Source organism: Vipera berus (genome assembly GCF_964194415.1).
Source record: "Vipera berus genome assembly, chromosome: 8".
NCBI lineage: Eukaryota > Metazoa > Chordata > Lepidosauria > Squamata > Viperidae > Vipera > Vipera berus.
Window position 1 is genome coordinate 19,571,163 of NC_138211.1, and position 13,252 is coordinate 19,584,414.

General features: G+C 41.7%; 1 protein-coding gene across 1 annotated transcript; it reads right to left on the bottom strand.

Annotated features, from left to right (window-relative positions):
- Positions 1-1,141: 1,141 nt before the first annotated feature.
- On the bottom strand, positions 1,142-2,662 carry TCIM (transcriptional and immune response regulator). Its single transcript, XM_081333519.1, has one exon. The coding sequence runs from the start codon at positions 2,567-2,569 to the stop codon at positions 2,282-2,284; it is 288 nt and encodes a 95-aa protein (XP_081189645.1). The 5' UTR covers positions 2,570-2,662; the 3' UTR covers positions 1,142-2,281.
- Between the last annotated feature and the right edge of the window lie 10,590 nt (positions 2,663-13,252).

A 13,252-nucleotide genomic window follows, 5' to 3' on the forward strand; every position in this document is an offset into this window, starting at 1 on the left:
TATAGCTGGCCTATCAAATATGCCCTGCTATGGACAAGAAATTGGGAGGGGGGGCTTTTTTTTCTTGAGCCTTTTTGGCTGGTTTCTAAACCAGCCTTTGGGCATTGCTCTGTGAGACACATTTTTCCCTGTCAAGCCTGCATTCAATTGACAAATCTCAATTTCCAGGTGTGTAAAGTGTAAAATACCTAAATCACTGCTGGGGCAATTTTTTACCTCCTAAAGTTGTACTATGCAATTAGGAGAATGATTGGAACCTACTTAAATTATATTTAATTTACCCAATTTACTCCGTTAAGCTAAGATAGCCCTTTTGCTACTGTATAACTTGATTCCAAGGATAGTGTCCGTGAGAAAGTGGCTTACATCCATTGCAACTTTCTTTTTCCCAAGAAAAATAGTTCCAAAGGATGCAGTTTCGATCTGCTTCTAGTTAATGTTTTAATCTTGAGAATCCAGATGTGGAACGGAGATGTTCAGTTTTCTTTGGGAAACTGTGAGCCTCGCTGAACCTCAGCTACACAATGGGAGTAATCTTTGGGTTATGTCTAGTCTAGTGAAAAGAAGGACTAGAGGAGACATGATAGCAGTGCTTCAATATTTGAGGGGCTGCCACAAAAAAGAGTGGGGTGGGTGGGTGTCAAGCTATTCTCCAAAGCACCTGAAGGCAGGTCAAGACGCAACGGATGGAAACTTATCAAGGAGAGATCCAACCTAGAACTAAGGAGGAATTTCCTGACAGGGAGAACAATTTACCAGTGGAACAGTTTGCCTCCAAAAATTGTAGATGCTCCATCACTGGAGGCTTTTAAGAAGAGACTGGACAGCCACTTGTCTGGAATCGTATAGGGCCTCCTGCTTGAGCAGGGGGTTGGACTAGAAGACCTCCAAGGTCCCGTCCAACTCTGTTATTCTATGTTTTATGTTTGTACTTCAAACCTTTTAAGGAGGTTGCACAGTTAGAGATTGCACAAGGGACCTAAAGCAATGAAAAAAAATGGTGATATAATCTCTCTTGGGCCCATAGCCTGGAGAGATAACCAAGAATTCAAAGGCAAAGAGAAGGAAAGTGAATACAGCTTTCCAGGAGGATTCAACAAACATAAATCATTTAATTTCTAAATTCAGATGCATCAGGGCTAGTGTTTCTTAAATATACATAATGAAATTTACTTTGCATATGCTCAGAATTATCTCAATTTTTACAGGATTTGAGGGCTGGCATTAGAAAAAGATTTTGAAAATAATCTTTGCTGAAATTTACTTTAAAGAAGACAGTGTTCCATTTCAAAATGTTCATCTATTACAATAAACAAAAAGATATTTCATTTTTTTTAAAAAAAATCTGTTATGAAACATCCTTATCTAATGATATTTTGATCTGGCACTTCAAAGGAAAGAAGTTTTAGGAAATTTAAAACCAACTTCACTTGCCAAATAACGCATTTCAAATCAAGAGCAATTTATATCAACCTTATAATTTATTTGTTCCACAATGCAGCATATGCAATAAATTAATGCCCATTACTACAGCATCATCAACATAGCTTATGACTTGTTAAGTTCATTACAGCACTGTCACTATGGCAGAAATAGTTTTTTTTAAAAAAAAAAGTGAATGTGGTGTCTCAAAAGAGGCTTTCATAATTCAGGAAGTCAGGAAGAAACTTTTTTCAAAAAAAAAAAGTTTGTGCAACTCATTTTAAGAAATGGAGCAGAAACAGGATTGCTTCACACTGTCCTGGAAAAAGTTCTCTCTCAGGAGAATAGTCAACTTGCAGTTGAGACGCAGCTCCTCTGGTGCATTTTTAGCAAATGCAAATGGATAAACACGGATTGCTGTCTGATCTCCTGTGATCCCAGCAGAGGAGACAAAAGCACCTCACGGAAGGTTTTACACAGTCAGTAAACATATGTCCAGAAAGACTGTCAGGGCAGCAGGCAGCTTAGTCAAGGAGAAATCACACAGTCTCTTCTCCCTCTGTGCTGCCAGAAAAAGTTGCAGCTGTCCGTTCCACCACTTTTCCACCCTTGTGGCTAAGGATCTACTGCTTTCATCCTTTGATGAGTGACTCACTCGGTTGTCTTTTGACTGTGCAACTTGGAGTCTGCAGAAAAAGCACACAGTCCGTGGGGATTGAACACCCATGACTGACATGTCCAAGCATCCTCCATCTCGTACTAGGCGTTGGAGATGCTGGTGAGCGAAAAGGATGGCACCAGCGGAAGAGCTGTGCAATTTTTTTTATTTTTGCGGTCACAACCTTGTATTTGTGGCTCTTCAGTGGATTTTGATGGTATGTTTCCCGAACTTCAGAAACTGGAAGAGTTTCTCTCGGGTCCTCTGCTTCAGAGCCATGAGCGATCTCGCTTTCTCCTCCAGATCTTGGTCAGTGGCCAAGATAATCTTAGCTCTTTCCTCTGCTTTCCGGTCCCCGGAGTTTTTGAAGAGCTTTTCCAGAGTCTCTTGATCAAGGTTCTCAAAGATGTTGGGCACAGCTTTCTTACGCAAGGCGGTGTCGAAGCGGTAGCCGTGGACAGAGGGACTCACTCTCAAGGAGGTCGACATGCTGGCTGGCTGGCTGGCTGGCTGGCTGGCTACCGGGTTCCACACTACTTCCAAGGATGCCAGATGCAGCCGTAGGTTGGCCTGGTGAGTTGATTGCCGTAGGAAACCGGTAGAGAACTCCTGGGGATGGCACTGCTATTTAAAGGCAGCCGAAAGGCTGAGCAGGAAGCTCGTGTTACAACGATGACATCACGCCCAGTTCAACCTCCAGTAATCAAAGGCCAGTTTAACAGTTGAGTTGCCAGTTGTCCCTTTTGCTCTCCTGAAGAAAAGCTTCTGCAGTGAATCAGGCCCAGGAAAAAAAAATCCCTGCTTACCAACTGAACAAATTTGCTTCGGTAGATTTATGAAAGGCATGTAAATAATAATAATAATAATAATAATAATAATAATAATAATAATAATAATAATAATAATAATAATAATAATAATAATAATAATAATAGGGACAAAAGTTTCAAAGCAAATCTTTTCCTCCGAGTCTCAGTCTTTATGCAAAGGTATACTTACCCTGGTGCAAATTAAGGGATTGGGGGAAATGGTCTCTTTGTCTGGCCAGTATAATTTTGGCCTGCTTTGATATTTGCTTTAAATATAAAATGGATGAGGACTCGTATTTACTTAGGCATTTTAAAGTGCCTTGCTCTCCATAGGTGGGTTTTTGAAACGCACTTTTTGGTAAACAGATGCCTTGTTTTTTAGGCTAGAGAAGTCTGAAAACTTTCAGGAGGGACAGAAATTGAGAAATAGCAAATGCTCACTTGTGCCCGGGTCCAAGGAACGTTAGATATTTACCACGCCTGGAAAAAGCAAAAAATGGATTTTTCCAGCATCCTAATTGAAATTCAGTTATAATCTTGGATTCCATGTCCTTAAACTCTATTGCAGGGGTCTTCAAGCTTGGCCCTTTTATGACTTGTGGACCTTAACTCCCAGAATTCCTCAGCCTGGCACTTGTGCCTGGCTGAGGAATTCTGGGAGTTGAAGTCCACAAGTCATCAAAGGGCCAGGTTTCAAAACCCCTGCTCTACAAGGAGTGGCATTTTGAGCACAAGAAATTCCTTTCTTTCCCTTGACTGTTTCTGTTATTTTTTTTTAAAAAAAAACCAGGTTTCTCTCTCGTTATCATGACTCCTCCTGTCACTTTAATTAAAAATCTTTATTGCCAAATGACAAGAACATTTTTTCCCTTCCCTGGATAAGGAAAATATGGTCAAAATCTTACCAAAGTCAAAACCAGAAAGATGGGAAATTTGAGACACAGAGACACCCCTTCAGCCATCTGTCTGCGATGGCTACTGTTGGGAAACTCTCTTGTGTTATCCTGTGATCATGAAGGCAGAGTTCACAAAACATACTCGGCAGTAAACCTGTCTTACAGCTGTAGTGGCCAAATTCACAAACACACTAAACTTCAAGCACATATGCCCAGTTGTGGCTTAGCGTAATGTCAGTGCTCAGCCAAAACACCAAACTTCTCCAAACTGACATCTTCCAGGTGGATTGGATAACTGTGCCCATTATTCTTTTAGTAAATGCATAACAGAACAGAATAACAGAGTTGAAAGAGGCCTTGGAAGTCTTCTAGTGGCCGACTCAGGAATTCTGGGAGTTGAAGTCCACGAGTCATAAAAGAGCCAAGGTTGTCTGCCCCTGCCCAATACCATTTCAGACAAATGGTTGTCCAATCTCTTCTTTAAAACGTCCAATGTTGGAGCACCCACAACTTCTGGAGGCATGTTGTTCCACTGGTTAATTGTTCTAGCTGTCAGGAAATGCCTCCTTAGTTCTAGGTTGGTTCTCTCCTTGATTAGTTTCCATCTGTCGCTTCTTGTCCTGTCTTCAGGTGCTTTGGAGAACATGATAGCAGTCTTCAAATAGTTGAAGGGCTGACACAGAGAAGATGGGGTTGACCTATTCTCCAAAGCACCTCTTCTTTGACCCCTTAGATCAGGGGTGTCAAACTGCCAGCCCACAGGCCAGATGCGTCATGTGGAAGCTGCGCCCGCCCCATTGCCAGCAATGGCAAAATCGTCCTGATACATTGCACGATGTCACGTGACATTGCGAGTTTGACATGTCTGCTTTAGATATTGGAACAGTGCTATCATGTCACCCCTAATCCTTCTTTTCACTAAACTGAAAGAAAGTTATAGGCTAGCCAACATGGAACCCTGCAGATGCACTAGACTACAGCTTCCATGATGCTGGTGGTTGGGAATAATTGGAGTGGTAGTAGTCCCAATACATCTGCAAGTAACTAGGAGAAAGCTACAATGGGACAAGCTACAAGCTAAAAACGACAAGGCTTGCAAATAGGGCGAGAACAATAAAACCGGTAGAACAGCTTGCCTTCAGAAGTTGTGGGTGAGGCTTTTAAGAAGAGGCTGGACAGGCATTTGTCTGAAATGATATAGGGCCTCTTCCTTAAGCAAGGGGTTGGACTAGAAGACCTCCAAGCTCCCTTCCAACTCTGATGTTCTATGTTCTACTTTGACATGGCAATTCTAATCATTTTAGACCAGTCTCTTGCTGTTAGCATTAACTTTACCATTCATGATGTAGAATGCCAACAAAAATAATTTGTAATAACATTCAGAAGAGAAACAAGCGAGTGGCAAATTGTTCAGAATTATTGTGCTGGTTCCTTCTTTGACAGGGAAGGCTGAAATGAATTTAAAGTATGAGAGAGAAGGACTGCTGTGACTTGCTAGGGTGAAATTAATGGTCAAAAAGCCTTGGGAGGACTCTTAAATCAAAATAGTTTCCCATTTACCTTTATCTTTGCTTTTACCTAAGCCCTGGAGGTAACCCTCCAGAGATGGTAAGAGCCTTCTTTTACCCAACCCGCAGTCCTAACATATTTCTCAGAATAGGTCACCATCAAGAGCTCATTGATCACTACTGCTGCTGCCCAGTGGAGACTTTTACCTTACAAAAACTTATACCAAGAAATGATAAGGGTGCCCAACCAAAGCTCTTTCAGATATCAGAGCATAAGCACACCTAGCTGTAGTCATCTTAAACTGCAACAACCATATATCTCCTCCCTCCCTCCCTCCCTCCCTCCCTCCTAGCCAGGCCTTCCCTACATTTCATGATCCCCATTCCTTAATCAGCTCTCTCTCTCTCTCTCTCTCTCTCTCTCTCTCTCTCTCTCTCTCTCTCTCTCTCTCTCTCTCTCTCTCTCTTTCCTTCCTCCTTTCCTTCCTTCCTTCCTTCCTTCCTACTTTTTATTTGATTTGATTCAGTTAATTACTTGCCTCTCTTCCAAGCCTTCCCTAAGCTTCCAGTGCCTTCATTTTGCCCCAACATACGACCTTTTGAGCTGTTGCATGTCACTGTGTGAAAGTTCTGGCTTGAACAGTGGCATATTCACTTTTAAGAGAGAAAAAAAAGAATAAACAAATAACAGACAGGAGAGCCTTTGACCATTTACTTTCCTCTCTCTCTGAGAAAAACTTTGCATTTTTGAACTCTAAAAGGTGACTTTTCTGAACAGTAGATTAATTAATTAATTCGAGCTTGCCAGCCTGGACTGAGGGTTTTTACGGTTTTTAAGGTTTTATTTTTTATTTTTGGGGGCTATCTAATTTAATTTTTATTTTAACTTGTATATATTGTATTGTTTTATCTGCCCTGTAAACCGCCCTGAGTCCCTCGGGAAAAGGGTGGTATATAAATCGAATTAAAATAAATAAATAAATAAAATAAATTGTCTAGAGACCTTGGCAAGAGTCTTCAATCAAAAGATAAGACATGTCCAATTTCCCCAATCCAACCTGACGTTGATATTAAAATTGGCATTCCATGAAGCTTAGCTTTCTGTTGTTTAACCAAACAGAAAGGCTGCCACATAATGGTGGGACACACACAACGTTAAGATTATTGACTGCCTCATAATGTTCAGTCTTTGTGGGGATAGGAAATTCATGAAGAAAAATGAAGCCAATAATGTCATCCATTAAGCTCCACTCCTAAAATATCTCAGAAACTAGATTGGATATTTTGGTCCTGCCCACCTCAAGTGACCACACTACCCATGGATAGTGAGCCCTGACAGTTGCTAAAATGTTGGTGACCTTTACAGGAATCATTCAGAGATACAATAGCAATCTGGGGGGGGAAAGGATGCTTCATAAAAAGGATGAAGATGGACTGAGCAAAGTTTGCAGAGATGAAGGGAAGAACTTCTGACATTCTCCTCTCAAGTCTACATTGTTCCTCTTTCCCTTGGTGGGAGGTCCTCATGGGAGAAAATATGCTTTTTTGAGAGAGAGAGAGAGAGAGAGAGAGAGAGAGAGAGAGAGAGAGAGAGAGAGAGAGAGAGAGAGAGAGAGAGAGAGAGACAGAGACAGAGACAGAGAGAGAGAGACAGAGACAGAGACAGAGACAGAGACAGAGACAGAGAGAGACAGAGAGACAGAGAGACAGAGAGACAGAGAGAGAGAGAGAGAGACAGAGAGAGAGAGAGACAGAGAGAGACAGAGACAGAGACAGAGAGAGACAGAGAGAGACAGAGAGAGACAGAGACAGAGACAGAGAGACAGAGAGAGAGAGAGACAGAGAGACAGAGAGACAGAGAGACAGAGAGAGACAGAGAGACAGAGACAGAGAGACCGAGACAGAGAGACAGAGACAGAGAGACAGAGAGACAGGGAGACAGAGAGACAGAGAGAAATGGAAAGGTGAAAAAAAATGGCTGCGGCCAAAAAACATGGTCCAATAGTATAGGAATCATGAATGAAAATGAGTGTATCGTGTTGATAGCTGCTTCAAGAATTATCATCTTTGGGGGAATGCTCCAAAGCTATCTTCCAGTACTTGAGGGGCTGTCAACTTATTCTCCAAAGCACCTGAGGGCAAGAAAAGAAGAAACAGGTGGAAGATCATTAAGGAGAAATCCAACCTAGAACTAAGGAGGAACTTCCTGACAGTGAGAACAAATCATCAGTGGGATGGCTTGCCTCCTAGAGTTGAGGGTGCTCCATCACTGGAGGTTTTAAAGAAGAGACTGGATAGCTATTTGTCCAGAATTGTATAGGATCTCTGTCATGGGCAGGGGGCTGGAGTAGAAGACCTCCAAGATCCCTTCCAAACCTGTTGTTCTATGTTCTATGTTCTAAAGTTGACTGCGCCACATCCAGATTTGTGGCTCTCAGGTTATCCATTCCTGGCCAGACATGAGGGATAAATTATTTTGTGGGTTATGCTTTGTTAGCAGAAGGCATTCCCATGGACACTCCACACTGGGCTTTCCATGCTTCCCCACGGAGCCTTGAAGCCTGATTTAAAGATCCCAGACGCCACTATGGCTGGCTCTAGTACAAGGACACTGGGAGGAAGACCAGGCAGTTTGAAGGGTGGGCAAGGCAGACGGACGGACGACCATGGAGGCTGAGACATGGGTCTGTTTCCTGGCATTCAAATACTGACGCGAGCAGAAAGCTCTTAACAATGAAGCTGCGGCAGTCGGAATCCCTGGCTGTCTCCAGCTTCTCTGACTTCCGCCAAGACCCACAGCTGGCCTTTTCCTCTATCTTTTCTATTACTACTTGGCAGAGGAATTCTACTACACTGGAACGATGAGTAACAAAATAATCCCTCAGGAGCCTTGTGCTCTCCTCCCATCAAGTCGAGGTATCATCAGGAGAAATTTCAAAGAAATTCTGAGGAACCCTATGAATAAAATAGCAGGGCGAGATTTTATTCATATGGGAGATATGTCATCCTGCCTTTCCATTCTTTACAAATGCTTCTGATACTGGAGGAAAAACACAGACAGAGAAACAAAAGGCAATTGTTCAACCAATTTAAAATAATAATAATAATAAAGAAAAGGACGTCCCTGAGAATGGCATTCAAGATTCATTTCAGCCATAGCTCCTACAGGAATAAAATGAATGTTCTGTCTGCTACCTTGATGCTAAATTGAGCATATGTACTAGTTTGTCAGTAGAAAGAATCCTGTTGTATGCTTGTCAAAGTGAAAATAAGGAATAAGAGAGTAAAGCCTTAGAAGCACTAAAAACTAACCGTAATTGGCTCACATCTCACAGACTTTTGGCTTTCCAAAGTGAGATAATTTTTTGGTGGCTGACAGGATGTCACAGGAGAGCACTGAAACCTCGCATATTTTGACAACATTCTACCAGTGACTGAAGACAATGTTCCCTTTCTTTCTAACTGCTTGCACTCCATCTTATAGGAAACTGGATTTATTTTTGCACCTGGAAGAAAGATCCTATATCTGGAGGACGCTTTATCTATAATAGCGGGATAGAGGTGTCTTGAGCTCCCCAAACATTAGATAATAACCCAATTTGATATCTTTTGAGGCAGCATCATGTCAGCTACTTTGAGATAAAATCTTCTTCAAGTTGGACCTGATTTCTGGGTGTTGTTTTTTTTTGTGGAAATGGAAGTGACTTCTCCCATTTGTAAAAAATAAATTTTAATCATTTTAAAAATAAGAGGAAAAACAGACCCAAAAGACAAAAAATACATACAAAATAAGAAATAATACACAAGTGCTTAGAAATAAATAACTAAAAAAAGCAGAAAAACCTATATAAGTGTATTACAAACGCATACACATACATATACTAAAGAAAAGAAGAAATAGGGGAGACATGATAGCAGCGTTCCAGTATCTGAGGGGCTGCCACAAGGCAGAGGGGGCCAGGCTGTTCACCAAAGCACCAGAGGGAAGGACCAGAAACAATGGTTGGAAACTTACCAAAGAGAGAAGCAACCTGGAATTAAGGAGAAACTTCCTGACAGTGAGGACAATCAACCAGTGGAACAGCTTGTCTCCAGAAATTGTGGGTGCTCCATCACTGGAGATTTTTAAGAAGAGGCTACAGTCACTTGTCTGAGATGGTATAGGTTCTCCTGCTTGAGCAGGGGGCTGGACTAGAAGACCTCCAAGGTCCCTTCCAGCTCCTATTCTATTCTATTCTATTCTATTCTATTCTATTCTATTCTATTCTATTCTATTCTATTCTATTCTATTCTATTCTATTCTATTCTACATGCACACATAGTCCCTGACTTATAACTAGTCGCTTAGTGACCATTTGAAGTTACAACAAACCCCTTAACAGATCCAGATCTGAAGTTCCACCCTCAGTGGTCACATGACTGCTTTTTCAGCGCTCAGCAGCCAGTCTGCAGTTATGGCTGCTTGCATTGTCCCATGGTCAGGTGACCACAATTTATGGCGTAAAGTGGCATTTATTTCCTTCTTTTGGCAAAAAATGCCTCAAAAAATGCCTTTGCTTAATGACCCCGGCATTCGCTTTATGACTGTCTTGCTTGTTTTACAACTGCCACATTTGCTTAACAACCACCAAAAAATGTTGCAAAATTGGGACAGTCACATGGGTGACCCTCATGACAACTGCCACAACTTACAACCATTATGGGCAGGCTCCATTACATTTCTAAGTTAAGGACTACAAACACACACACATACAGAGTATATTATATATACATGTACTGTACACATTATATATCATATATATATTATATGTATGTGTGTGTAATATGCATACGATATACAATACACACACTTGCATAATGCTTGCATTAGCTAATTATACATAGAATTGTAATGTTTAATGCCTATTCAGAAGCAGCTTTTTCCATAGTATCTTTTCACCCACTGTATATGTTCTCCTAGTCCAACTGTCCAAATATTAACCAGTTCTAACTCTGCTTATCTTCTAAGTCCAGATAAGGACAAGCAGATACAGCCACCTGCTGAGAGTAAATATTTTATATCAGAATCAGAATAAAGCTGGAAGGGACCTTGGAGGTCTTCTAGTCCAGCCCCCAGCTCAAGCAGGGGATCCTATACCATCTCAGACAAGTAACTGTCTAGCCTCTTTTTAAAAATCGCCAGTGATGGAGCACCCACGATTTCTGAAGGCAAGCTATTCCACTGGTTAATTGTCTTCACTGTTAATTCCAGGTTGCTTCTCTCCTTGATAAGTTTCCATCCATCGTTTCTTGTCCTGCCCTCTGGTGCTTTGGAAAATAAATTGACCCCCTCTTTGTGGCAGCCGCTCAAATACTGGAATACTGCTATCATGTCTCCCCTATTTCTTCTTGTCTTTAGACTGGCCAAACCCAAGTTCTGTAGCCATTCTTCGCATGTTTTAGTCTCCAAGGCCTTAATCATCTTAGTTGCTCTTCTCTGCACTTTTTCCAAAGTCTCAAAGTCTCTTTTTTGTAATGTGGTGACCAAAACTGGAATCTGTATTCCAGGTGTTGTCTTACTAAGGCTTTATAAAGTGGTACTAATACTGCATGTGATTCTGGTTCCATGCTTCTGTTTATACAACCAAGGGTTGGATTAGCTGTTTTGGCTGCTGCCACACACTGCTGGCTCATGTTTAAGTGATCGTCCACTAGGATTCCAAAGTCCCTCTCATAGTTATTGTTTTTGAGCCAGGTTTTGCCCAATCTGTTGGTTTTTCCTGCCCAGGTGTAAAACCTTGCTTTTCTTCACATTAAATTTCACTTTGTTGGACGGGGCCCATTGTTCAAGACAATTATATCTATTCTGATATAAACTCATGGAATTCAGAGTTATTTGTATTGTAACAAACTTTGGACTTCAAATGATTGTTATCATCACAAGCTTTTTCTCTCTTTTCCCTCACTCCATTTTGCTTAATTCACCTTTGTCATGTTTTACTTATCATCCATCCTGAAAAAGAGAACTAGGCAACTTCGATTTTTTTGGGGTTGTTTTGCAGTTTTGCTTCTTCCTTTAAAGTGCTTGACTGGATAAATTTTTTGTCTTTTGGAACATTCCACTGAAAAATGAGGGAAGTCAGAGGAAGTGACTGGTCTTTGGCTACTACTGTATTTGACTAATTGTATCCATCAAACTTTGCTTTCTCTCACACTCAGACACAAAACAAATAAACCCAAGCTGTAACCATGGAAAGATCAAGACAGCACAGCTAAGTCATTCTGCACTGACTCACCCACTCCCACTCCGAAGAACCAGATACAACTGCACAAAAGTTGAGTGGTATCAAAAACTATTTTGCAATTTCCCAAAAGTTTGCTACGCTACAGGTTCCTGTTTCCTTCTTCGCTCAGACTGTCTGAGAACCTTCACTTGATAAAATGAATTGCATACATTGAAACATCAAAGAAGATGATTTAAAAAAAAATTACCTGTAGCAATGTCTATCAGAAGCTCTAGGTTTGCTCTACGTTTATTGTTACAAATTCTATTTTTCTACTTGGTATTGCATTCCTTGATCTGCATCAACAAATCAACAGAGGAAGAGCATCGAGACAAGAAGTAATAATTACCACTTCACACTGGGCTGGTGAGATCACAGTTGGGATACTGCTTCCAGTTCTGGTCACCATGATACAAAAAAGATTTTTGACATCCTGGAAAGTGTACAGGGAAGAGCAACAAATATGATAAAGGTCTGGAGGCTAAATCATACGATAAATGATTGAAGGAACTAGGTATCTCTAGTCCAGGGGTCTTCAAACTTGGCAACTGGCTGAGATATTCTATTAGTTGAAGTCCACAAGTCTTAAGGGAGGCGGTGGCAAAGGGACACGGTGGCTCAGTGGGTTAGGACGCTGAGCTTGTCGATCAGAAGGTTGGCAGTTTGGTGGGTCAAATCCCGAGTGCCGCGTAACAGAGTGAGCGCCTGTTACTCGTCCCAGCTTCTGCCAACCTAGCAGTTCGAAAACACGTAAAAAACGCAAGTAGAAAAATAGGGACCACTCCGGTGGGAAGGTAACAGCGTTCCGTGCGCCTTTGGCGTCTAGTCATGCCGGCCACATGACCATGGAGACGTCCTCGGACAAATGCCGGCTCTTCGGCTTTGAAACGGAGATGAGCACCGGCCCCTAGAGTCAGAAACGACTAGCACGCATGTGCGGGGGAACCTTTACCTTTACCTTACAAGTCTTAAAGTTTCCAAAATTGGAGACTCTGTTCTAGTCTATCGAAGAGAAGGATTGGTGGTGGGGAGGGACATAATACCTGGACAATCAGAATAGAGCTGGAAGGAACCTTAGAGGTCTTCTAGTCCAGCCCCCTGCTCAAGCAGGAGACCCTATACCATTTCAAATAGGTGGCTGTCTTAAAGACCTCCAGTGATGAAGCACCCACAACTTCTGAAACAAGCTGTTCCACTAGTTAATTGTTTTCACTGTTAGGACATTTCTCCTTAGTTCTAGTTTGCTTCTCTCCTTGATTAGTTTCCATCCACTGTTTCTTGTCTTGCCCTCTGGTGCTCTGGAGAATAATTTGACTCCTTCTTCTTTGAGGCAGCCCCTCAAATTCTGGAACACTGCTATCATGTCTCCCCTAGTCCTTCTTTTCTCTAGACTAGCCATACCCAGTTCCAGTGCTTGAGGAATTGTCACAAAGAAGATGGGATGGACTTATTCTCTAGGGCCCAGGAGGCAGGACAAGAAGCAATGGCTGGAAGCTTGTTAAAGAGAGATCCAACCTAGAATTAAGAAGAAACTTTCTGACAGTGAGAATAATTAATCAATGGAACAGCTTGCCTCCTTGAGTTGTGGATGCTCTATCACTGGAGGTTTGCAAATATAATGTGGGCAGCCAATTGAATGGGATGGTATAAGACTCCTGCTCTGAGCAGAGTGTTGGACTAGAAGATCTCTGAGGTT